At 39.3% G+C, this 27816-nt stretch overlaps 2 protein-coding genes across 2 annotated transcripts in view; both read right to left on the bottom strand.

Moving 5' to 3' along the window:
- Positions 1-48: 48 nt before the first annotated feature.
- Positions 49-14907, bottom strand: arg1 (arginase 1). The gene is made up of 8 exons (XM_036573157.1): positions 14791-14907; positions 14624-14696; positions 4909-5083; positions 3043-3202; positions 2415-2509; positions 2205-2309; positions 1942-2078; positions 49-276 (listed from the first exon to the last, which is right to left on the bottom strand). Exons 1-8 carry the CDS (start codon positions 14854-14856, stop codon positions 113-115), a joined length of 975 nt encoding a protein of 324 aa, XP_036429050.1. The 5' UTR covers positions 14857-14907; the 3' UTR covers positions 49-112.
- A 5029-nt stretch (positions 14908-19936) lies between these two features.
- heatr1 (HEAT repeat containing 1) overlaps positions 19937-27816 on the bottom strand; it is a 41660-nt gene continuing 33780 nt past the window's right edge. Inside the window, exons 38-45 of the mRNA XM_036573151.1 lie at positions 26848-27006; positions 26488-26622; positions 26256-26360; positions 24684-24852; positions 24111-24280; positions 22562-22720; positions 22279-22387; positions 19937-20522 (exon numbers count right to left, since the gene is read on the bottom strand). Of these exons, the coding sequence (XP_036429044.1) occupies positions 20434-20522; positions 22279-22387; positions 22562-22720; positions 24111-24280; positions 24684-24852; positions 26256-26360; positions 26488-26622; positions 26848-27006 (1095 nt within the window). The 3' untranslated portion in view covers positions 19937-20433. The remainder of the gene's footprint in view (positions 20523-22278; positions 22388-22561; positions 22721-24110; positions 24281-24683; positions 24853-26255; positions 26361-26487; positions 26623-26847; positions 27007-27816) is intronic.

Here is a 27816-nt window from a genome sequence, read left to right as displayed (position 1 = left end):
AACTTTCAGAAATAAAATCACTTTTTATTAAAGAAATAAAAGGTTGCATATTGTTTTCATTGGTTTTAATCTCATGGTTGCACTTCAGAAAAAAAAAAAAGGCCTTTGGCGCTCATGGTTCGGGCATTTTGTAGTCGTTCTGGTGCGATCCTTCACGGACTCGTCCAAAGCAGCCCAGTACAAGATCCACCGCCGCGTTCACTGTGGAGCGAACCTCATCCTCCGTTCTGCCTTGCTTTGGGTTCACCTCCACAATGTCAACAGCAGACAGCAGCCCTGGTAGTGAGACAGAGTGGACTGTGTCAGTCCCTGATACTTTACACCAGGGGTTCCCAATCCCAGGGGAGCCCAGTCTGGACACAGCACGGTTTTGTGTTTTCCCTCATTTACCAAACCTGATTCATCTCATTAACTAAGTAACAGGATCCTTGTGTGGTATGTCAGGTGGGTTAGAGTAGGGAAAACACAAATGTGCAGAGCACCAGGGCACCAGGGCTAAGACTGGGATCTACTGCTCTACAATAATAGAGCAATAACTAGTTCTATTCTCAGGTTCATGTGGGTAGACTGTCTATTTATTATACACTGGCCACAACCATCAAAATGTTGTGACCCTCACAAAAAAGTTGATTCAAGTGTGATATTAGTATACTTTTTAAAACTAAATATAAGTGAATTTGCTCTCAGTTTATTCTTTTATGTACTTATCAAAGATATATTGGATAAAATTCTACTGAAGTACACTTGGCTTATACTGACAAGTATGCAGAAAAGTTTATTTGGCCTATACTTGTACTTATACTTGTATAAACACATACTTGTATATACTTATTCAAATACTTGTGGCCTGTACTTGTAATTATACTTTATAGTTAAAGTAAAACTTAGATGTAAACTTGTGTGTTCTCAAAGTTTACTACTTTTACACCTAAAAAATATGTAAAAATATACTTTGATAAACTAAAACGTGGGCTAGAAGTATATAACTAGTACCTATAAGTTCACTTACAGTGTATTTCACAGTATAGTTAAAGTAAAACTTAGATGTAAACTAGTTGTGTTCTCAAAATTTACTACATTTACACCTAAAGAATACTTAAAAATATACATTCATAAACTAAAAAGAGGGTCAGAAATATATAATAGTTGTGTTCTCAAAATTTACTACATTTACACCTGAAGAATACTTAAAAATATACTTTCATAAACTAAAAAGAGGGCTAGAAATATATAACTAGTACCTATAAGCTCACAGTGTATTTCACAGTATAGTTAAAGTAAAACTCAGATGTAAACTAGTCATGTTCTCAAAGATTACTATATTTACACCCAAAAAAAGACTTAAAAACACACTTTCATAAATTAAAATGTGGGCTAGATGTATATAACTACTACCTTAGATGTAAACTAGTTGTGTTCTCAACGTTTACTGCTTTTACACCTAAAGAATAGCCCACTTTTTAGTTTTTAACAGTATATTTTTAAGTAAAGAGTACTTTTTAAGTAAAAAGTGGGCTAGAAGTGTATAACTAGTACCTATAAATTCACATAGTGTATTTCACTGTATAGTTAAAGTAAAACTTAGACATAAACTAGTTGTGTTCTCAAAGTTTACTACTTTCACACCTAAAAAATGCTTAGAAATATACTTTTATAAAGTGCCAAAAAGTAGTAGCCCAGTAGCCCAGCTGGCTAGCACATCCCAAAAAATGTCTGCACTTGGGTTACATCCAGCCAAAGAAACACTATTATTTTAATAGTAATTTATTGCTTCTCATATTGTCATCGTCATATCAGACAACTTTATCGAACATCACATTTTATGTTAATATTGTGCAGACCTAGCTTCTACATATGCTTCATTGCGAGGCATGGTTCATTCCCATTCCCACTCATTTCATTCCACTATTTATGCTGACAGAGGACACTGGTTTAGCTCACCTGTTTGACAGATGTGCTCTGTGATGTACACCCCCTCTCTGTACGTCAGACCTCCGACCACGGGCGTCCCCGTCGCAGGAGCCACAGACGGGTCCAGAGCGTCGATGTCAAAACTGAGGTGGATGGGCTTTTTCACCCTGTTTGATGATACAGTGTTTTATGGGAAATGTGGAGCAGGGCACAGTGTGATCTGAATATATTCAAAGCAGCACTTTTGGATTGTAAAATATACATTTATGAGGTCTTGAAGCTGCAATACTTGCTTTGAAAAGATGTGATCGCATGTCTGTTCCATAACTTTGGCAATTCCAAGACGATCTACCTCCGTCATGGAGAAGGTCTTGATACCGAGGTGTTTCAAAATGTAACTGGAATAAAGGATATAATAAAGGTTTTATCTCAATACTGGAGAGTTGTTTCAGTATAGTTTTGAACTAACATGCATTTTCCAGCATTTTTTTGGGGTAACTTACTGTTCCCCTGGGTCTACATCTCTGAGTCCAATGTACACAATATCTTTTGCTGCTATACAAGGCTTTATCCACGAGAAGTCTGGCAATACAGGAATCTGAAGGAGAAAAACTTTTTTTAATGTGTGCATATGACATTAAATAAGAGAAACATTAATTAAAAGCTCATTGATTCAAATGTGGCAATCAATAAAGTGTCAATGTAATAAACTGTTCACTCTCAGAAATAAAGGTACAAAACTGTCACTGGGGCAGTTCCCCTCTTGTCACTGGGGTGGTGCCCTCAAGGATACATCTCAGCACCTTTAGTCAGGGAACATAACTGTACCATAATCCACTGAAATGATATTTTCTAAGTTGTGTTGACTCCACACACCCCGTCTCGTCTCCAGGCTTTTAATTTAATGTTCTGTTTTAAAACATTAGATTATGAAAAGGTACAAATATGAACCTTTAACCTGGAAAAACGTATTTAAGGTGCATAACTGGACCTTAAAAGCACTGCTGTACCTTTGAGGGAACAATTACATCGTTCATACCATGAAGAAAGTGTTTTGCTAATTTCACCAGATTACTTCATCTGTTTTCTTTGCAGAGCCTGAAATGAGTATATATCGCTGAGGTGAATCACCTTCGTATGCAGCTCGTGGATGAGGTAAGACATGGGCTGCCCATGGATGTTGCCAGTCGGGCTGGTCAGGGGTGTGTTGATGTCTGCATGGGCGTCCACCCACACCACGCTCAGGTCACTTCCACAGGCCGCGTGACCGTGGATTGAGCCGATTGCTAAACTGTAGAAACGTAAAGAATTAAACAGTTTAAAAATTAAACAAGCAAGTTCACAATGAGAGCATTTAGGGCGTTTAGCAAAAGTCTGTGGAAAGTGAAGATTGTAAATTTTCTGTCCATACACTCTTAAAAATTCTTCTTCAAGGGTTCTTTAGTAAAGAAAAACGGTTCTATATAGAACCATAAACGCTCAAATAACTCTTTGCATGATTAAAGGGATCTTTGAATCATTAAATGGTTCTTTAGATTTATGGAGAATGTTTTATATGGTTCTATATATAGAACCTTTCTGAAAAGGTTCAATATATAGCCCCCAGAAAAGTTCTATTGCTATGATGTCAAGCCCTGTAACAATAGAAGAACCCTTTTCAAAAAATCCTATATAGAACCACATAAAACACATTCTCCATTAATCTGAAGAACCATTTAATGATGCAAAGAACCCTTAAGTCATGCAAAAGGTTCTTTGAGTGTTCATGGTTCTATATAGAACCATTTCTTTACTAAAGAACCCTTGAAGAACCATCTTTTTAAGTGCATACCACTTAAAAATGATGTTTGTAAGTTGGAGATGTTTTATTATGATTTGAATTTGTTTTGTAAAAGAAAAACTTTCTTCATGAAACAAATCGAAAAAATGTTGACCAAAAAAGTGCAGACTCACAGTAAATTGGATATAAATATAATTCAGTGTATAACTAACTGTTTAATTAAACAGGTAATTACATATTCATGCTTAAATAGTGTAGAAAAATGAAAGTAATAAAATAATGTATAAATCTTTTTCTCAATTGTGAATGTGTTCAGTAAAAGAATGAATGCATTTACATGCACTTAATAATCAAATCATTACCAAATTTCTCAGGTATCTGATTATTCAAGTAATCATGTAAACAGCATACTCCAATTCTTAGTTCAGATCAAGGCCTAAATATCAGATAAAGAGAGCTGGATTTGAGCTCAGTAAAGGGGTTTTTAAGCTCATGTACCCTTACTCTGATTTCTTTCATTTTTCTCAGTCTGTGCATGTACAAAAACAGAGTGCTGTCCCGGAAACACAAGTAGCGTTTAACACAACACTTAAGAGACAGCAACAAAACACTTTTGGAGCAACGCTGAAAACAACTACATGCTTGACGAAACGAAGCATTTGAATATTCTTCATCTTCTATATCAGGGATGTCAAACTCAAAGGGCCATGTTAAAAAATCTCAACAAATCTTTGGGCCAGCTGTGTTTTTATTTCATTTTTATTTTTTTTACCATGACCCCAAATGGCCATTGTTTATTCAAAATATGCCAGAACTACAACAGCAAAAAAATAGTGTAGTGCTGCTCATAGTGAAACAGGTTAATATTATTAGAAAAGTAAAATAATTTTGTGGGCCGAATAAGACTGTGCCTTATGTTTGACACATGGGTTCTAGATGATCTAAGTTCATACTTTATGCTAAAAAGAGCTGATATTTAAAAAAAAAAAACATTTTTTTGTTTGAGTTTAACATTACATTCATGTCACGTTGAATTCTCTGTTTACTGGCTGTAGAAATCCAATTACTGCCTGACTGAAGTAGACCCAGAGTTTTCCCATTATCTGATTACTCAAGTGCATGTAAACATGCTGAACGAGTTACTGACACAATCTAATTTTCTGCAGTTTTCAGATTCGGAGTGCTTGTAAACACACTCAGTGTTGGATGGTTCAGACCTGTGATCCCCCCCGAGCATCACACAAGTGTGGCCGTCGCTCTTCACCCTCTGCACAGCGTTCGCCAGCTGTTGGTTGGCACGTCCGACTGCCCGTGGCCTCTTCGTGCTCCCAAAGGGCTCATCATTGGACACGTCTTCAAACGTCAGATTCCCATAATCCTTCACTTCACAACCTGCCGGAGACAGCATTAATCTTTAAAGCCAAAAGCCTCTGAGGTCATGTGTCATTTAGTTTATTCTCAATGGGAAAAAAAGAATGACGCTTACAAGAAATCCAGAAATGTTTTATCCATTGTACATTTTTTTCACAAGAATTACTGAATTACGAGGTCATTAAGTAGTTAAAATGCTAATGGGTGATTCAACGATTGGGTTGTCATTTTTTTCCCTCCGATATTACATTTACAAATACGTATGTAACCACAGGTAAAGTGTCCTTCACAACAACTAGGGGTGGGAATCTCTAGGCACCTCACGATTCCATTCGATTACGATTACGATTCAGAGGGCTGCGATGCGATTATAAAACGATTATCGATGCATCTCGATGCATCTTTTTTTCTATACAGCATTTCTATTTTCTCACTGTGTGAGTTCAAGTTTCAAGTTTATTTATCATTTGCACAACACGTCAGGACATTTATGCATTGAAATGCTTGTGGTGAGGCTCAGCTAATCACTCTACAGAAAGTAAATAAGTGAAAATAAAAACCAACTGAAATTAAATATACACAAAATATACAATATACATTTTAAAGTGACTAAGTGACTCAGTGTTGTTATTTAAAGTACTTTTAAAGCAAAGTATTTGTAATGATCCATAATGAATTTACTTCCAACATCTTTTTTAATTAATCAAATGAAAGTGATGTGGTAAGTGAACTGGAAGGCTCTCATTCAGGGCTCTTGTTTGGAGCACGAGAAGCTGCTGCCACTCATCTGCGATAAAATGCGCAGTGACGGTGAAATAAGATCCAGTGGTGATGAGTCTCCACGCAGAACATGTTACAGCTATTCTACCTGTTTTCTTTAGTGATTTCATAACTTCGGTTTTGGTCTCGTTGTAGAGACGGGGGGGATCGCTGTGTCAGTAAAGTATCTTTGAGATGGGTCGTGTGAAACGCGCCAAAGCCCTGTTTTGCAACGACCGAGAACCGGCGTGCGGACTGCAGGTCACATAGCAGCGATGCGCTATTCGCATTTATAAGCAGCGCAGTTGGTTTCCTGGTCCGTTAAATCTGCAACGAGAGACTGTCAAACACTAAAAAGTGGCGAAGCTGAAGTCGCTTCTCTTTCGAATTCTCCCGTTCCACCTTAAATGGTGCCGCATTTACATTCGGCGCCTCAGTCAGATTTTAAGGTGGAACGGGTAAATTAGAACAAGAAGCTGGAGAATAAGAAGCGACTTCAGCCTCGTAAAACAGTCGAACGCTGAGAGACATTTAACTGATCAACTTCTGTGGAAAAGTCTTCTGGCGGAGATGGGAGGAAAGCGGCTGTAGGCGAAGCTTAAAGCAGAGCGAAGTAAATCTGCGCTCTCGTTTATATTGTTTAGTCTATACTAGGACATTCACACATACTGAGACATACTGGACATTAAATGTTGTGGCTCCCAAGGTGGTTTGATTTTTGTTGAAAGGTCAAAATGGTTCTTTTTTATCATTTGGGTTGTGACTCCTGACCTAACCCGGCTTTAATGCAGAGGGAGCCGGTCGGATTTCTCGCTCATCCAGTAGTGTTTTTGTTATGTGCCGCCACAGACTGTCCGGGCGCTGCACTTCCGCACTTCCAAGTTCCGCCTTTTGCGTTCCGTCAACATTACGGTATGAATTAAATATTTAGAAAATCGGTTTTTGACGTTTCTGAATCGATTCAGAATCGTTCACGTCCGCATCGCGATGCATCTTAGAATCGATTTTTCCCGCACCCCTAACAACAACTATGTGCATTTTTCAGATAAAAACATTAAACCAATCTACAGCAAAGAAGACAGTATTTTTGCCTCTCCGTGCACTATAACTACACTTCACCTTATATAATCCTTCAAAAATCTTACTACTGCATTAATGTGTGAATCCATTTAGAATCTCATGCTTGAAACATCTTCCATAAGTCATCCACAAAATAGTGTTCCTCAACATTCCCTTAACCCTGTTACCTGAGCATATTCAACCCAATGAAATAAATATCTGGAATATTCCACAAGTCACAGTTGCACAACCTGATTTTTTCTGAAGATCATGGAAAGATAGAAAGATCGCTTATTAATTTTTCTTTATTTTCAATGATACTGTAATACTGACAGACAAGTGCAACCCTGTCAGCCAAATTCTCAATTGAAAGTAAATTTTTCATTAAAAAAAGTAAATTATTAGAATGAACACCTGAACGTCCTGAAAACTCAATACTGTTACTCATTTAAGCCACTGTCAACAAAGAAATTTGGTAAAAAATGAGATGGTGTTCCTGAGATTACATTTTTTGAAGGGTTAAATGCAAGTTTTCTTTTTGATGTTGAAAAATGATAGTTTAAAAGTTTCATATTAGAGATTTACAAGGGTTAAACTGCACCCCAGTCATGGCCTCAACCTGTACTTGCTAAGCTAGCACTTCTCGACATTCAGTCAAGCAGCTATAGTAGCCTTTCTTACATGTTACATTAAACGTAGGCTACATATTGTGAAAATGTACTAGTTAACTACTTTAGCAGATACATATTAGCCAGTACATAACGGTGTATTCTTATGTAGTAGCTAATATGTGCTTATAGTAGCTAATATGCTACTAATATGTGCTTCAACAATGGTATATGTCAACACCAGCTACCTAAACTGACCACTAAAGTAAAGCAGTAGCCTTTCTTACATGTTACATTAATTATATGTACATGACACATTGTGGAAAAGTAGCAGTTAACTTATTTTAGCAGTTACTTTAGCAGCACATATTAGCTACTACACAACAGTATGCTATTATGTAGTAGCTGATATGTGCTTATAGCAGCTAAAATGCTACTAATATGTGTTTTAACACTAGTATGTATCAACATCAGCTACCTAAATTGACCACTACTGTAAAGTATAGCCTTTCTTACGTTACATTAATTAAATGTTGGCTACACATTGTGAAAATATAGTAACTACTTTAGCAGAGTTACTTTAGCAGCACATATATATATTAGCTACTACATAGCAGAATACTATTATGTAGTAGCTAATATGTGCTTATAGCAGCTAAAATGCTACTAATATGTGCTTCAACACTAGTATGTATCAACACCAGCTACCTAAATTGACCACTAAAGTAAAGCAGTAGTCTTTCTGACTTGTTACATTAATTAAATGTTGGCTACACATTGCTACACATTGGCTACACATACAAAATGTAGTTAACTTACTTTAGCAGTTACTTTAGCAGCACATATTAGCTCCTATATAGCAGTATTCTATTATGTAGTGGCTAATATGTGCTTGTAGTAGCTAACATGCTAATAATATGTGCTTCAACACTAGTATATATCAACACTATAGTAACTTAACTACTACTTTTGACAATGTTTGCGGTTTGTGTGTGGTTTTTTCTTGAGCTCACCAGTTTTACATAAATTTGAGGGTGTTAGCTTGCATGTAGCATGTATGTGGTAAAATTGGCTCACTAGTTTGACTATACAGCCTGATTTAAAACACATAGTGATAATCAAGGCAAAAATATAGGTAAGAAAACATAGACTGTGGAACAGTTTACCACAGATATTCAGATACCACGATATCCATTCATTTTTCTCCACAACTTAAACATTGTCTAGATGCTAATGGGGAGCATCCTCAGAGGTGCTCCAGAGTGGAGGGAGGAACACCTTCAGATTCAGCCTCCATGTTTAGTAAATACAGATTTAGCTGTATTTCTGGAACAGAGGTAATGAGGACACCAGACGGAAAAGGATTTTAGTCTAAAGAGTGACACGAAACAAAAGAATAACCCAGTATAAACAGGCTGCTGTCCAATACGTCACTGATGAAGCACTCTGTGTTATTGATTGAACCTGCAGAACTTTCCTGCTGGCTTATTATGTACACACTGCCAGGAGAGTGACGCACTAATGTCACCTCCATACCGGAGGCGTGTTTGTGTTTTCACCATTGCGGCTTCTCAGAACTGCCATTACAGTGGGTAGTACAAGGTCAGTCAGCCCTGTCCTATCAGGTCGTCTCTCAGGTTGCATAAATGAAACAATACTGTCTCTCTTGCTCATCCTTAGCCCTCGTCTCGCTTTACTCCTGTTGAGAGGTCGTTCTCATCAAGTGTTTCTTCCGAAGGATATTAATAGGGAGTTTGTCCCTCTTTGCTGCAGTAACAGCCTCTACTCCTTTGGGAGGGCTTTACACTAGATGAAGGAACACTGCTGTGAGGATTTGATTGCATTAGAGCATTAGTGAGGTCAGGTACTGATCTTGGATGATCAGTTCCATATCACTCCAACTCATCCCAAAGGTACTGGATGGAGCTCCATCACTTCAGAGCACACAGTTCCACCGCTCTACAGTCCAGTGCTAGGCCAAGGCTTGGCATTGGGCATAGTGACCTAGTACAGCTGATCCAGAGTGTCCCTTTCTATTGGTCAGTGCTTTCAACTGAGATTATGTAAGCTGTGTGTGCGATCGAATGCCTGTGTCAGCAAGAGGTGCACTTGAATTCAGTAACTAGAAGAACTGTCCACACACACACACACACACACACACACACATACACATATACATCTATATCTATCTCTCTCTCTCTCTCTCTACATATATATATATATATATATATAATTCTACTGAATTAATTTAACCTGCGGGTCCCAGAGTAAAGAAACCTAGTTTAATAAAACAATTATTGCCTGGTCTATTTAAACTTAAGGCATTAATTCAGAAAATAATATGGTAAATATATACAAAATCATCATTTATAGGGTATTTTCTATCGGGTGGTGTCTGTCCCAAACCATGATCCCTAAATTTATACTTGTAAAAATAATATTTGAAATTTTTGTCAATCAAACATTTTGATTTATCATGAGTTTAATTTTTAAATAAAACGGTTTATTTAAAAAAAATGCTGTTCTACGTTTTCATGTCACTAGTCCATTTTTGTACTCTGTAGGCGGGGCCTCATTTTGGCCACGCCCCTGCATTTTAGAGCAGGAAGTGAGACTGCATCCCTGTCCCTCATGGCCACATGGTGAGCAGTTAGATCCCACTGTTTTGAAGTAAATGTGTCCCAAAGTCTGAAAATCAGTGTGGAACGTTAGGGATTATCACTATCGAAACACATATTTTCCGCAATTAAGTAACTTTATGATGATTTTATATGGGTACAACTGTTCAAAGCTGTGTTTGCTAGTCATGCACAGTGTTTTTGAGTTCTGCTTAAAGTGAGCTAAAACTGTCACTACTGATATGTCTAATACGTATATATCGCTGTTGTCGAAAGAAAACATTGTATCTCCATTTTTATTGCTTTTCAGTTTTTGACATAATTTGAAAATGCCTGTACAATGCCTACAATTTCATGATGAATGGACCACAAGAAACGGCCCAAAATTACTTGGGAGAATGTCTGGTTCCATTGACTTACATTAAAAGTGAAGTAGGTTTTTTGCTTCTCCTGTAAAGTTACCATTTTGGAGATACAAGGTTTTCTTCCGACAACAGTGATATGGATCATTCTGCTGAACTATACAGTACTGCGCAAAAGTTTTAGGCACCTGAGAACAAACCTTGAAGTTTTTCATACGATTGACCGTCACTGACAATAATTTTGCCCTGTTTTCCCGTAATTAGAAAGCAACAGAAAACACTTTGACTCAAATCTCATTTAAAATAGAAGCCAACACTCAGTTTTCCATTTTTTTAGCACAGGGAAACATCATAATATTGTTTGTGCTATTCGACCGTACATTAACCCTCTATTGCACAATGTTGCCTGAGGGCAACAAACTCATTTTTTTACAATAACATTATACATATTTAAAGACAAAGATAGGGTCAACAATAAAGGGAAGAATTTGAGTAAGTCAATAAAAAGCATGTACTTGATCATACTCTCTCTTAGCGGGCACATTTAGACTTCTTGTTCAGCATTCAGTATCAATTTTTTTGTTATGAGAATTTGCAAAAATATGTTTGTTGCCTGGAAGCAACATTGTGAGACAGTGGAATGGATTTAGCCTGTCACAAGCCAGGTCTCACCACTTCAGGGAACACGACTCTATATCATTTCTTCCTATTGTCACACAATGTTGCATCAAGGCAACAGACTCCAGAAGGACCACTGCACACATTTTTTAAATGTTTTCGAATTTAATAATTGGGTCTGAAAAAATAAATCAATTTTATGCAAGAAAAGTGAATTGAATTTCTTTTAATTGCTCCCATAATGCATGCAGTAGAGGCTTAAAGGTGCACCAGCTAGAGATTAGACTCAAATATGCTGGAGTGGTCCTTTCACTGCTTTACTGTGTCACTTTTTCAAAGCTATAAAAGCTGTTTTAGTGACCATTATGTGTAATCAGGGGCAGACAGAGCAGGTTTGGGCCCTGCAAGTGCTTTATGTTGGGATGACAACCACGTCATAGTGATCACACTGGCCAAACTGTAACATGCTTGATGACCACAGCATCTGGATTCAACAAAACACATAAGAACGACCACAGGCTGATTAATGGAAGCTCACTGACGTTTCTCTTTAACGACTTCAGAAGAAGCTTTTTGCTGTTAACATTTTTACATGTTTTCTCCCACAGTCTGATATTCCGATTAGGATACATCTGAATGCCAGTTTTAAAGGGTGCATATGCGGCAACATTAAACCCTCATACTGGAGCTCTCAGGGTGGCTGTGAACTTAGAGGAGAATTCCACCCATTTTGTACAATTTCTGCATAACTAAGTGGTTGAGATGTAAACAGAGTCGTTCAGAGCGGTTTGGTGTGAAACGCTCTGCTCTAGAGAAATTTACAGCGTCAGAGTCGTTCACAGTGGTGGTGATGGGAACCAGACGTCCACCTCTAAAAGCTCCCTCATAGACAGTTATTATGTGAAATGATAAACACATTGCATGATGTCTGAGACACTGTTTTACGTTGGTTTTGAGAATTTTTAAATTAATTTATGGTGGAGAAGTACGTGCTGGGCATTGTGAGGGAAAATAGTTCCCAAAGAAAACTTATTTTTTCAGATTTATGACTATGTTACCACCATATGAACACTCAGAAGACTCATGTAGGTTCACTGCTAGTTTTGGACAGTAAATAAAATGGCTATATTTGTGTTGTAGACGTGGTGACCCCTGGTTCCCATCACCACCACTGTAAAAAAATCTGAGTCTGTACGATCAACCTTTGAATTATGCATAAATTGCAAAAAATCATTGCAATTCCCATTTAATGCATCTTGTTTGCTCACTCTGCAACAATAAATCATCAACGCTGGGCTCCTGCTCTTTCTGTAAGGACCATATTGCTGGTGTAATATGGCTGAGTTAATTAATGTCTGGGTTAATGTTAAGGTTGGAGCAATAGCTCTGGAGATGGGGTAATGTTAGGGTTGGGGTAACACTAGGTTTGGTAATCCTGCAGTAATGCTGGAAAACAAAGCAAGCAGAACTGTATTTAGCATGAACGCAGTTAAATATGTGACCAATTCTCAGATTTCTCCTTAAATCTCTGTGCAGTTTAACTGTGGACGGTGAGACTTTAACAGCTGGTCTTTGCCAAACAGCAGAGAAGTTATGATGTAACTTCATTTGCAGTCTATTCAAAAACACAATGCAAATGATAAGCATCGACAGGCTGCTTCCCACAGTCCCACAGTGGGAAAAATCCGGCCTCAGGAGTCTCAGGAGTCTCAGCATTCATCTTTAAAGTGGAATTCTACCAATATTTACAGTGGTGCTGAATGGAACCAGGGGTCGCCTTGTCCACAACACAAATATAGCCACTTTATTTACTATCCAGAACCACCAGTGAACCTACACATGTCTTCTGAGTGTTTATATGGGATGTTGATGATGGTAAATTACTGATAAATCTGAAAAAATGAGTTTTATTTGGGGACTATCTTCACTCACAGCGCCCTGCGCGTACTTGTCAATCATGAGTGCCAAAGCCTTCACCATTAAACAATGTCAGGCAGTGAATTCATAACCATTTCATATAATAACTTTCTGTGAGGGAGCTTTTAGAGGTGGACGTCTGGTTCCCATCACCACCACTGTGAACAATTCTGACTCTGTAGGTTTCTCTAGAACAGAGTATTTCACACCAGACCACTCTGAATGACTCTGTTTATGTATTAACCATTTAATTTTGCTGGAAGGTTGACAAATTGGTGAAATTCCCCTTTAAAATGTTGAGTCCACTGAACACTGACAATTGAATAGCAAGTCAACATCAACAAAATTGCACATTATGTTATCTGAACAACTGGTGACTAAATAGAATGAATGTATGAACAAAAGTTATGATTAGAAAAGTGTAAATATGTCTTTAATGTGGATATTTCCCCTTAAACAGCGCTGATACTAGACATTTATAATATAGACTACAGCCTAACACGTGTATGTCATTATGAATAATGAATATCATATGAATAATATACATTGCATAAACACAGTTATTACCAAAAGTAAGAAAACTAAAAGAAAAATGTGTAATGTGTTGATATGTTTTTACATATATATATATATATATATATATATATATATATATATATATATCCATTTTTGTCATTTTTCAGTTTTTGACATAATTTGAAAATACTTGTCATCCTTTACGTTGTTTGTAAATTTCACAATGAATGAACCTAAAGAAACGGCCCAAAATTACTTTGTAAAAAGTCTGGTTCCATTGACTTACATTAAAAGTAAAGTAGGTTTTTTCCTTTTCCTGTAAAGTTACCATGTTGGAGATACGAGGTTTTGTTCCGACAGCAGTGATACATATATGTGTATACATTTATGTGTGTGTGTTTAACCTTCTGTCAAAACAGTCATTAAGTACAAGTTAAAGCCGAAAAACATCTATTTAGCAGAAAATCACACAGAAGCCTCAAAGAACCAAATATTATATCTTCAATTTTACAGTTTTTAGTGAGTCCAAATGTTACCTTTTTCACAGGCTTTACTCCTTTTGGTAGATTTATTTTCAGTTTTTCAAAGAAATCTGCAGCCACGCCTCCAAAGTTCAGTCTTAGAAGTTGGTTAAACGCACTCAGTGGACTCTGGGGTGGTCAGTCCATTGTTCAGCTTCTTCGTTTGACGCGTTTCCTTTTCTCAGTGAGGTTCTTCTTGGCAGCTACACATCCTTTCAGACCCATAGCGCTGAGTCGTCTTCTCACAGTGGAAGGATGGACAGAAACACCTGTGGATGTTTTCAGATCTGAAGCAGCTTGATTTTCTCCTCTCTCTCAAAGTTGAAAGCTTTAAGTGCTGTTTATCTGATGGGGGCAGTTGTGGGGTCTACCAGGTCTTCCAGGTGGTTGTTAGGAGGCCAATTTTCTCTGTAGCTTTTGATCAGTTTTTTGGACTCTTTTGAAAACTATCACTTATGAACAGCTTGTACTGAATGGCTGTTTTTACTGGGAGTTGAGTAAATGTAGGTGCCAGCCGGTTCAGCTCTGAGTGTGTGTGTGATGTCAGTGGTTCTCTTACCCTGCAGTGCTGTTTAAACCCTACCTTGCTCTCTGAGTCTGTGCACCAGTCCAGCTGTCCGGATCAGGTCTGGTCCCAGCTGCACTCCGTCTCTGGGCTGGAGCAGAACATACAGTTTTACTGACAGGTATCAGGGTCCAGTCCACAACACCCCCCCCCCACCACCACCACCACACACACCACCCCCTCACCTGCCCCCTGCTGAAAGGTGCCCCGATCAGCCCGACAGACCGCAGCTGTCCCAGCGCGCGCCTCATCGCCGCACCGCGAGCACAGACTCGGAGATAAACCGCGCGCGCCCACGCAGATAAAAGCGCAGCGCACGCACCGCCCACAGCACGCGCGCACTCACGCGCAGACTCTCTCTCTCTCTCTCTCTTTCAGGTGACAGCACTCAGCAGCTTCAGATTCCTGTACTCTCGTCTACAGAACTAAAGGGGAATTCCACCCATCTTTCAAAATTCCCGCGTCAAAGTCATTCAGAGTGGTTTGCTCTGTTCTTATAAATATGGTTGTACAAGGGTTTTTTTTAAACAAAGGAAATGGTTCTATTTAAAACCATTTGCGTGTTTGAATGGTTCTTTGCATGGTGAAATGGTTCTTCAGATTGATGGAGAATGTGTTGTATATGGTTCTACATAGCACCAAAAAAGGGTTCTGCTATTGTTACAAGCTTGTCATTGTGGCAGTAGTAGAACCATTTTAGGTTCTATAAAGAACCATTCCCTTTACTAAAGAACACTCGAGGAGCCATCTGTTTTTAAAGGGTATAGAAACTTCGTGAGTCAGATTTCTTTACAGTGGTGCTGAGAGGAACCAGACAGAATAGCCCTCAACGAAACAATACTTTTTCAGGTTTATCACTATTTCACCACCAACATTCCACATAATAAAACTCCTATCACTCCTACATCACCACTGTGAAGAAAACAAAGTCTCTACAATGAGCCAATGAATAATGTAGAAATAAAAAAATAAAAAAAAAGAGGTAAAATCCTCTTTGATCAGATCTGTACAGTGCTGGGCTATTTAATTCAACATCACAATATCTTCCAAATGCATCAAAGATAATATAATTTAAGATAATATTTAAATGGACTACATTAAATTTTCAGTTGCAATTTTTTTAAACTAGCAGTCCAGAAAATCTCGTTGTATGCAAGTAGTGAGGTGCCGGGGCGCGCGCGTGAGAGAGAGAGAGAGAGAGAGAGAGAGAGAGAGAGAGAGAGAGAGAGAGAGAGAGAGAGAGAGAGAGAGAGAGAGAGAGAGAGAGGGGGATTGATTTAATTCTATTATAATTAAAATATATTGGGTGGCCTTAATATACAGTTCTACAGTAAACCTAAGTAAACTTTCCCTTCTTGTACATTTCCATCAGGTGCATGATGGGAAATAATCTGAAAAACCCACACCCTTCTCGAAAAATCTAACGTTGCAGTCTTTTAAATAGTGACCCTGCAAGACCCCCAGTCTTCACAAACTCACAGTCTGTAATTAAAAACTCAGTGACGTCATCTTTAGATGTGAGAGGGGTCAGAATTGAGTCCTTTAATGAGTCTCTTCAGAGTGCTGTCAGTCTTTTAGTGTCCGATTAGCAAAAAACCGCCTGTCGTGAATTCATTGTTTTTTGTGACGTCACCCAGAACCAGCTCATTTACATTCGCACGTCCATCAGCAGTTTAGCCCCGCCCACTCACGCTCAGGTTATGCTTAAATATATATTTACAATATTTATATAGAAAACCAACGTGTGTGTGTAGTTACAACAATATGATATATTTTAAGTCAAGTCAAATTCACTACTATTTGAGGATTAAACAGCCTTTCTGACATGTTGGGTTAATGTGAACATGGTGTCAGAGTGTGTTTCCGTTGTTTCAGTGCTTTGACTTTTCAGTATTAAAGATATTATGTTCTTAAACCTGTATGGTAGTTCAGATCAGTCATATCCTAATGTTTATTGATATACTGAGAGGGAGGGGAGGGGAAGGGATGTTTCAATTTTGAGATCAGATTAATTTTCAACATAAATAAATATAATTAACATAAATACATCTTTAATTAATGTGCAACGTTGTTTCAGTAATCCCAAGGCCTAGATCATTTTAATGACTTGATGACTACTGTAAACTCTGACTTTCCGAAAGGACAGAAGGAGAAGGAGCCAAAGAAATTTGTTTGGCTTGCATATGAAAAAATCTGTATTAAAAAGCATACATTAAAATACATCACATCCAGACAGGACAGGACATAATGAACACATCTATTTATATTTATTTGTACACATATAAACATATTTTATATATCTTGTATTTTTACTATGCACATATTTACTGCGATGGATTCATTAAATAAAGCTATAATGAACTCAAACACGAAAAAGCCTGGCAGGCAGTTTGTCTGTGCCCTTTTCTCCATGTTGTCCTTGCATATAGTCCCCACCATGGTTTGCTCTGCTGCATGGAGATGCTTCAACCGCTCGGAGAAAGGAGTGAAATGTTTGGTTTCTCCACTGACAGAGAGGAGAAAAAACTGCTGGCTCAAGTCAGCAGGAGCAATTATTAAATTTACCATCACTAAAGATTACAACAACAACGTGACACTGCATACGTTTCACAAACAAAAGCCACACCACTGGGAAGCTTAACGTTTTATTTATTAAAAATAAGGAACAGGTAAAGAATTGCAAAACCCAGGGAGCTGAGACTCAGGGTGCAGGGTGGGGGCGCTGTCTTATTGTAGGGAGTCTCTAGGCTGAGCAGAATCCCCCTGTGGTTCTTGCCATTAATCCAAAATCAACTAAACTGCAACATAATGTACAGATAACAGTCAACAGAATCACAAAGCCTGCAAACACTCAATCCATAAGTCTTATATTGGTTTACTCTTTAAAGTCTCCAATATGTGCTCTTAATCCACATCAGTAGTGACGTATCACGAAAATAGCTCTTTCTTTTTATTGTGTAACTCAGATTAGCTCGTACTCCAAAATAGATAACGATATTCTCATTTTATCTCCTCCCCTCTACAAGCTCTGCCCCAGTGTTATATTTAACTAATATTTAACTCCCACCCTGTGAAAAATCACGTTTAGAAGCCTTTTCTAAGATTCAACAATGGTGGATGAGACGACATTAAGAGCAGGGCTTTTACCATTACTATGCTGTTTATGGTTAACATTATGGGTTCCTAACTTTACTCAGTACCCCCGCCTGATCTGTTATCTGTTAATGTTCCTTAAATCTACTAATTTAATCAGGGATAATCCACTGACATACTTTAATATACATGTTTATTTAATTCAGATGTGCTTATTATATACAAACTGATTCTTTAAATGTCTTTTCCTTGTAAAGTGAATCACAACCGGCCTATTCTGCTGCAGCTCGGCCGCGCTGCTAGTATTTACTGCTAACTTCTGGAAACTATTGAGGGGCTCCACGATCCGCCATAGCTGTAAAAAATGGTCCACTGGCGTGAACGGAGCTGACCCTACTCTCTCTATACGGCTCTGATTGGAGTGAACGGAGCTGACCCTACTCTCTCTCTATACGGCTCTGATTGGAGTGAACGGAGCTGACCCTACTCTCTCTCTCTCTCTCTATACGGCTCTGATTGGAGTGAACGGAGCTGACCCTACTCTCTCTCTCTCTCTCTATACGGCTCTGATTGGAGTGAACGGAGCTGACCCTACTCTTTCTCTCTCTCTCTCTCTCTATACGGCTCTGATTGGAGTGAACGGAGCTGACCCTACTCTCTCTCTCTCTATACGGCTCTGATTGGAGTGAACGGAGCTGACCCTACTCTCTCTCTATAGGGCTCTGGTGAACACGACCTAATAATTCAGCCAATCAGTACAAGCTAATTTACATATATCAGTCTTAAAGGCCGCCCAGTAACATAAACAGCCTGTTTAATTCTAAAGGATAAAGAGATGTTGGAAAATGGTCATGGAGAAATGAATTTTGGTACATAAAATCACACAAATGTTATAAATGGACCTCGGGAAAAAAACAAAATACAAGAAGAATGTAGGATATGGGTCCTTTAATTTTGCCTCACAGAGGTTAATGGACTGCTGAGAGCTGTTACTCTATACTAACAGTATCTTGAACAGCTGATAGAGCCTGCTTTAAATTTGCTATTTTCTTTTATTTCGCTTCTCTTACTTAAATGTTAACCTCCAGAAACGAAACTTACCCTTTCTTTCCATTTTTGTTGGATTTTAGCTGCGTTGATAGCGTTAACAAAGTCTGAATCAAGAGTGGGATGTAGGGGGGGTTAGGACCACTTCAATTAAGACTTTAACCCTCACAAAACAAGTAAAGATAAAAGGATGTGCAGGATCCTAAAATTTGACTTCAAGTATTCTTAATATAAAACACTAAAATGTGTTTCTCCTCCCGTGTCAGAAATACATACTTAGCACGGTTTCGTACACCCCTACAGCGGACCATACCATTTCTTCACCGTTGACCCTCATTACATGTTTATTCACTGTGAGGAGAAAATGGCAGATGTCTAGCTAACCTAGTTAGCTAACCGTTGCCTAAGTAGGACTGTCTTAAGTGCCATATACATTAATTCCGACCAGCTGATTTATGTAATATTCCTTGAAAATATGCTGCTGCTATCTGCTAACATTAACTTAGCTCGCTAGCTAATATTTTTTTCTTGGTAAAAGTAGTTAGCTGCTATAGCTTTGCTAGTTTAAGGAAAACTCCACCGAATTTTTTTTTTTTTTTAAATCTGCATAATTAAATGGTTAAGATGTAAACAAAGTCATTCAGAGTGGTCTGGTGTGAAAATCTCCATTCTAGTGAAACTCACTGAGTCAGAACTGTTCACAGTGGTGGTGATAGGAACCAGACGTCCACCTCTAAAAGCTCCCTCACAGCAAGTAACGTTAACTACATGAAATGGTTTGAGAAGGTTTTGAGCTAAAACCTTCGCAAAACCTAATTCCATTCACAATACAGAGGTGCATGCAGGCTGTTGTGAGGCAACATAATCTCCAAAGATTATTTGTTCAGATTTATCACAACCATAAAAACGTTCCATATAAAAACTCAGGAGACCTGGGTTGGTTCACTGGTGGTTTAGTATAGTAAATAAAATGGCTATATTTGTGTTTTACACATGGTGACCCCTGGTTTCTATCACCACCACTGTAATCAGAGTCTCTAAATCTCAGCCACTGAATTATGCAGAAATTTCAAAAAGTGGTGGAATCCCCCTTTTAAAAAAGCCAACTCTACTACAAGAGCTCATACAAAATGCACTGCACATACATCTGCATTACAATCTGTTTAAACATGAAAAAGTCTGAATAATCACTTTACAATAGAGGCTTTTTAATCATAAGAATGCAGCAATCTTTTCGTCATACATGTCACACTTTCATGAGCAAATGCAATGCAGCTCCCAAAGTTCCCATACAGTAAATATTACTTGATGCATAAAAAAGATGCTTTTTTTTTTACAAACAGTCATGTTTTTAAAAGCACTAACAGTGACAGTATCAAACAGTTCAAGGTCAAATCTGTGCTTCTGGACATCTGAGGTCATGTACCGGTGTGGCGCACCTGGACTCTGAGCCAAGGGTCAGTGTTGGCTGCTGAGGGTGTTAATGTGTAAACTCGCTGGGAGTGAACGAATCACGTGTCTGCGCTCTCATCCCAGAGAGACAGACAGAAGCTGACTGTGTGGAGGCTCAGAGAAGCTCTGAAGAACCAGTTTCAGTAAAGCCCACATACGGCATAGAGACACACAGAGAGAAACTGGGTGGAGAGGTGAAGCTGGACTGCATGACAGGAAGCTGGAGAGCGCTGGTGTTAGAAGTAGCTCTGAAGCGGCTCTCCCAGGATCGTCTCCATCTCCTGAATGACTTTCTGGACCTGATGTTCAACCTCCTCACATTCATCTGGAACAAGACACGACATTATTTTAGATCATTCATATAAAACTATATAAGCAGACCAGTACTGTATATTGCAGCGCCTATCAGTCATATCCAGGTAGACAAAGAGACTGCACATGACCATATATCTGCGTACTTCTCAGCCTTCTGGCACAAAATACAACATAAATCTCAATATTCATGCATTTCCACCGAAATGGCACAAAAGAGAATCAGAAGAACACTATTTGGCGTTTATGTAATGTAATATGTCAACTTGATGTAAGCAAAGTTTTTCATAATGTTTACTGCAATAAATAACAGTATAATTATCTTAAAGAGACCGACATAATCAAGGTTTTCCACCAATGGCTGTTTTTCATTAAATTAACACCTGGATAAATGGTATTTTTTGCTAAATAATATATCTACGCTCAATATCTTTGCATACTTTTGTAGTTGCTATCATGCCCAAATAAAGAATTCCGTGTCTAAGCCATTTTTCTCTATCGGAAAAATATGAAAGTCATCGATATTGCGCCCTGTGTTAAACAAAAATATTCTACATAAATTTTTGGCCAAAATGTCACTGCTACCTCTGAATCATGAGTTGTTTGGCAGTCGTAATACAAATATGGCTACATATATACAGCAAGCAAGCTATACACTGAACATAATCTCACATAAAGGTCTACAGTTAAACTTCAACACTATATTGGTATTATATTCAATACTATATTCAAACACAAGCTACTCAGTCTAAGACTGCCAGAGCAACGTAACTACCATATTTGAGAAAGCTCACTGGTTTGTGTGGGGAATAATGGTGAGGTTCCCAGTCTTACGATGTCAGTTCAGTGTGCAGCTATGTTAGCTTGCAAGTAGCAAGTAGTATTTAGACTCCTGAACGACCTTGTAATTCAGAGGACTGGGTTACATTCAGGGGGAAAATGTACACGACATTATTTTTTGCGTAGACAAAAAAGACCTGGAGTTCTTTATTTGTGCGAACTACAACATGACAGTACATCCTTAGTGGTCTATGGTAGCAGTGGCACTCCTGCCTGAACAGGGAATCGAACCCCGATCTCCATTAGCCACTACGCTGTTCAACCAGTTTGACCATCGATTAAGGTTTTCATTTTGCCGAACAGGATTAATACACTTATACATGTGAGACAAGGAGGAATCATGAGACTCACTCTTAAAAAATGCTTCTTCAAGGGTTCTTTAGTAAAGGCAAAAGGTTCTATATAGAACCAAACACTTAAAGAACTATTTAATGCAAAAATGGTTCTTTGCATGGTCAAATGGCTCTTTTCTGTGATGGAAAACCAGTGCATGGTTCTTATACAACCCTTTTAAAATGGTTCTATATAGCACCAAAAAGGCTTACAAGCCAAAGAACCATTTTTCAGTACTGTAGAACCCATTTTACTAAGAGTGAACTGCCAGTTATTGTCACTGCAATGTGAACAATGTCACCATACTTCGTATTTTGAAAACGCTTGTATCTTCAATTTTGCCGTTTTTCAGCTTCTGATATACTCAGAAAAGCCTGTTGCCCTTTACATCGTACATTTCATGAAGAATGGACCAAAACAAACGGCCCAAATTGACTTGGAAAAAAGTCTGGTTCCATTGACTTACATTAAAAGTAAAGAAGGTTTTTTCCTTCTCCTGTAAAGTTATTATTTTGGAGATACAAGTTTCAGTTTTTTTCCAACAACAGCAATTTATTAAATTAAGATACTTCGCCCAACACAAACGTGTAGCTTACCTTCCATGAGCTCAGCCAGGAAGGGGATGGTCTCTGGCAAGAGCACCATGTAGTTCTCTTTCAGTTTGCCTGCCAGCTCCAGTAGCATCAGCAGAGCGGAGAAACGCACCTGCGCCAAAGAACACACAAACATCAAATCAGCCCCTTTTCACTATTTGGCATCCAGTACATCCAACCAAGTTCCGACAGTAAGATCAACAGTGACAGCACCAGCTCCTCCTTGAGGAAAGTGAGCGCTGCAGTAGAGCGTTCTGATGTTTTCTTGCCCCTTCAGAAGTTTTACCTTGGGTGAGCTGTGGCGAGTCTTCAGCAGGATCTGGTAGTTGAGAACTTTCCACTGGGAGTCGTCTCCCATCGCAACAGAGAACTGAGCCACACACCGAACCAGATGCTGTGTGACTCGGGTCTGGTAGACCTGCTCTCCTCCCAGCATGTTCTCCACCTGCCAAAGGACCACATGTGAGAGTGCTTCAGTCAAGTGAATTTAATAGCAGCTAAGGCAGAAGAGGAGGACACTGAAGGGTCCAGCAGGATCTAAACAGCATATCTGGTCCTATAAACGACATCCAAGACTTTCCAAAACAGCAACAAGGCTTAAGGCCACCACACACTGGTCGCGTCGTCACATAGCAAAGCACTGCTGAATGCTGGCAGAGATCATTTGTACAAACTGAATGAAATAAAACTCTTAGCATCATTTATCATGCTTGGCATCAGTTTACTGTCACAAAATCACTGGCTGTGTTTACCTGCAAAGACTTCTACATTTCAATTATAGATTAAGACAGATGTTTATATGCACGCAACAACGTGATGGGAAACCTCCGTTTACATGACATCACGTGAGTCCAGTCAGAGTGAGATGAGCAGCAGTGAGCAGTGCTTGTGTTTTTAATTGCTTTAAAATGATGTCAGACTCAGGAAAACGTCCTTCACATGTCCTTATTAAAGAAGGCCGAGAGGAAGACGTCGTGTTCTGCGACACATAAGCTGGACGTCCGTCCCACCGCCGTCTTTTAAAGATCAGAGCATAAACTTTGTCTCCTCTGCAGACCAGTTTCTGCTCCGCCATGTTGAACGGTATAAACTTTCACTATGACGCGACGAACATGATCAGAACGTACTTAAACTTTTCGATAGGGAATGTAATCAGATACAGGTGTTTACATGGTTATTATCCTTCTATTTAACAGATTATTTACAGGATTACCCACCTCGTTCAATCGGATAGAAATTGTATTCCAAAAGGCCTCAATCAGACTAGTTTATTCCAATCGAGGTGTTTACATGGACACATTCTATTCCGATTGAACTATTAGTCGGATTATTAAGAGATTATTAGGCTGCAAGTAAACGTGGCTACTGTTTTGGAGCTGAGAAATATGAGGCAAAATAAAAGGCTAGACTCTCACGTTACATGTAGCTACATGTTATCTACAGGTCTTCAGTCTCAACATGGTTTTAATGGAATGTAGTAAAGGTGACATGCTGAGTGGCGCGCTGAGATACTGAACAGAGCTCAGAGTCGACGCAGAATGTTGGCACTGGTGCACACACCTCCATTAAAAACTATGGCTTTGTGGACACAGTTTTTTCTTTTTCCTTTAAAAACTAGTACCATTACTTTATACTTAGCCAATTTTAACTGAAGCCCTTCATACATTGATTATCAAAAAGTAGCCTATGAGGCTGAAACTACTCAATCATGCTATTAATCTCACAGAAAGAACTAACATCATCTCGTCCCACAGTGTGAGTGAGTGCTGTTTCAGGACACATTTGTTACAGGATGCACAATGAATGTTCTTGACTAAACTGGCTGTTGTACCCACCTGATCCACCAGGGGGCCCAGGAGAGCATCGGCTCTCTCCTTGCTGAGGAAGTGCTGTGTGTCGTATAGGAAGATTTTATGCAGGCAGTCCAGCATGTACTGCAGCAGCAGGCAGCTTTTCGGCACGTTGTCTTCATCCTCCTCCTCCTCGGAGTCAAAGAAGGCCTCATCTGTGAAGGAGACGTGCAGGGAAAGGATGGAAAAATCATGGACACTGACAAATCATCTCTCATCTCCATCGAGACATTCTAGCTATTTATAGAACAAGGGAAGACAGTTCCATCAGCACAGGGACCTTACAGAGCCTTCAGTGTTATGACCAATCACAGACGTCGCACGGGAACTTTTACAATGTCATACAGCTGGTATCCAACTCTGTGGTGGGGTGAAGTCGATATCTTCCACTAATAAACTTTAACAGCATTGCTGTTAAAATGTTTACAGTAATGTTTCCCCAAAAAATGCTAATGAGGTTCAAGTCAGCCCCCATTTAAAGTGGCCCACCACTTGCTTTATTATTACATAAGCATATGTACTGGAGAAAGGCTGGCTGAATAAAAGCGTCACATTTACCAGTCTGGGCGGAGTTGAGTTGGCGGAGCAGGTCCGAGAAGGGTTTCACCAGCTGACCAGCAAACAGCACAAACAAGCCCTTCAGCCGGTCAGCGATGCTGTCGGCCAGCCTGCAGAAGGTCAGCATACGGTCCTTAGCTGCTCCTTCTGTTTTACTCCAGTCAAACAGCTGTCAAAAGAGGAAGGCGGTTAGATCCCATACTTTCAAAGGCTATTTGCTGTTTGGAATATCAGCACTACCAAGCACAGTAAATAAAGTGATAGTAATAAAGTGTTTATACAGCACTGACAGTATTTTAGACAAAGAAGCCCAATGGTCTAACCCAGATGATGTGGATGTGGCTTTAGAATGATTGCTGTGCACTAGCAGGGCTCTATACGTACACTTTATTTCAATTAGCAGTATGTGTTCTTTGAGGTTTAGGGCAAAGTCAGAAATTTTGAGTCAAAGAGACTGAGAAGGCTATCGGATTGGATGAGCTAAGTGTCAGAAAACACCTCGTCAAAATAAAAAGAAATGAAATGCTAATAACTGCTGATTTCAGAACTGACAGCACATTTTCTTGTGCACTGAAAGGCTGAGAAGCAGTCAGGATTACCACAAAAACCTTTTCTATAAAGGCTTCAAAACCAAACAAATATATATTTCTTTTTTATACAGATACACAAGAACAAATACATATTCTTGTATCACTTTAATTTTTTGTTTAGATATTAAATAAGGTGGCGTCAGACATGGCGGGTTGTATTTAGTTTAAAATAAGGTTGTTCTTGCTTTGGTTGAGAGTAGCTCGGCACCAGGTTCTTAGTTGGTCTGGGACTCTTATTTTGTAGGACTCTGGGGGGTGTAAGGTAGCGATCTTCAGTAGCACAGCTGGCTAGCAGAAAAACAGTAAAGCCAGAGCAGCCTGTGTGCTGCATATTTTCCCCTTTGCTGCAGCTGTTTTGAGTTGAATTTCCATTAAAGCTGAGTTATGGGGACATTGTAAGGTTTCTGAGTATGTTTTGTAGTTGCCATTATCACAGAAACTCATTTATCGCGATAACGATAAAAATGCATTATCGTTATCGGGATAAATAAAAAAAATAAATAAATAAATTTATCGTGCAGCCCTAATGGCTGTTAAAGCAAATTTAATACAACCCAGCCTTTAGTAGGCTACAATAACAGTAGCATATAGGCTAATTTAAGCTTTAGCCATTTTAGATGCAATATATAGGCTGTAAAAGAAGGATTTTACCAAACCATATTGGGCAAGGTCAGCTTAGCAAGTTAACAAGTTTCTGACCAGAAACACATTTTCTCCGGTTTAAGCACGTCACCTTATGGCATTATGCAGTGGCACTTACGGATGGCTGTGGCATCGCCAGGTATCAAACTCTCAAATTTCTGACCTTAGATGGCAACACTACTTCAATGCCCCGCGAATGAGTTTTAATCAGGTATCAGAAGTCAACCTAACCATCATCACGCTCGCACATACAAATCTGATACTAATTTTCATTCGGAAATGAAATGGCCGCACAGTAGAGCTCTGGTTAGGGCTCTAGGGCTGTGGGATTTCCTCTCACCTTGAAGAACAGGGGTCTGAATGTGACCTCCGAGAGCTTCATAACCATCGCCAACAGGCAGTCTATGACATAACCCTCGATCTCCGCAGTCTTCTCCAGATCCCCCTGTCCAAACACACCAGACAGTCATGTTCACATATCAGACCACCTTTATACTCACTAGGATTATTATAGGTTATTACACGTCCTACATAAGTTAAAACGACTGAAATTATGTTCGGCAGGGTTTTACCTGGCAGTGCTTGCTTCGGAAGTCGAGAGATGAGAGGAAGAAAGAGGTGAGCTCTGATTGGTGGGAGGTGAGCTGCTCCTTCTCCAGGTGACCAATGTGCTCTTTCAGGATGTTCATCAGAGGACCGATACGATTCTGAACCAGCGAAGAGGACAAACACAACCTTTCAAGACTTGACTGGATTTAACTTGACTCTCTAATATAATTATGTATTAAAATACATGTTTTTAACTAAAGATCAACATCTCTGGAAACTTTCATCCAAGCCCGATTTTCAGATTAAAGGACATCATGATGTCTTCTTATGCTACAAAATCTGAGGTCCTTCCTTTTCTCCTTGCGCTCTATAACCACACACACCTGCTGGGAGTCCACCATGCTGCCGTAGCACTTGGCGAGGGTGGGCAGTAGGACCCTGGGGGGCACTCTGGTTGCAAGAGTTGAGCTGAGGGAGGAGAGTCTGACAGCCAGTTGAGGGCAGGAGGAGAGCCGCTCAGCAACTCGAACCAGACGTGTCACCTGTTCCGAAACAGCGAGAGTCAAGAGACCCTGTTACAGTATTACTGTACGCAAGCATAAACAGGCTAATACAGAAACACAGGTTACAATCTGATTCATTCCAACAGGAAACCATGTATCCAAGGCCCAATCCTATTTCTTATTTTTACCCCTACCCATTTTCGAGTGTCACTTTGCCCCTTAGAACTGAGTTATAAGGGGTAGTGGCTGAAATCTTCCTCTATGAAATGGGACCCCCAAATAAAAAGAGCATCACTCCATTAACAGCTACTAGCGCCGCTCTGTAGGCGACCCTGCCAGTCTGCAGTGACAGCAGAGGAGGGTAAAGTTCAGCTCCTCACTGCTGGGCTTCAGTTACATTTAGGGCATCATATACCTTCAAAGAGGGCTGCTGCACCATTTAAAGTGGAATGAGAAGTTTAGCTAGCTAGCTACGGAGACATCAGCTCTACTAGCGATTTTATATGCTTGTTATGAAGAAAAGGACCATAATACATTGAAAAGACATTAAACTAAGATAAAACAGTGGTTAGCGTAATTTTTTAATCAGCCAAAAATTCTCACATTTGTGGGTTTCTCTGGTTGCTTGCACAGCCGTCTAGCCCTAACACTTCGCCCTACCCCTGTATCTCAACAAACATCGGGACACCCTACCCCTAGGCATGAATGCACAAAACGGAGGAATAATGATTAACGGTAGGGGCGAGGGGTGAAATGGGATTGAGCCCAAGTCAATTTTCATGTTGCTGGCGGAAAAGCCACTACGGGGCCTCCAGAAATAATGACATCTAAACAGGGCTGTGTACTGAA

The sequence above is a fragment of the Colossoma macropomum genome, unplaced genomic scaffold (assembly GCF_904425465.1).
Source record: "Colossoma macropomum unplaced genomic scaffold, Colossoma_macropomum, whole genome shotgun sequence".
Taxonomy (NCBI): Eukaryota; Metazoa; Chordata; class Actinopteri; order Characiformes; family Serrasalmidae; genus Colossoma; species Colossoma macropomum.
This window is presented reverse-complemented; position numbering and strand designations above follow the sequence as displayed.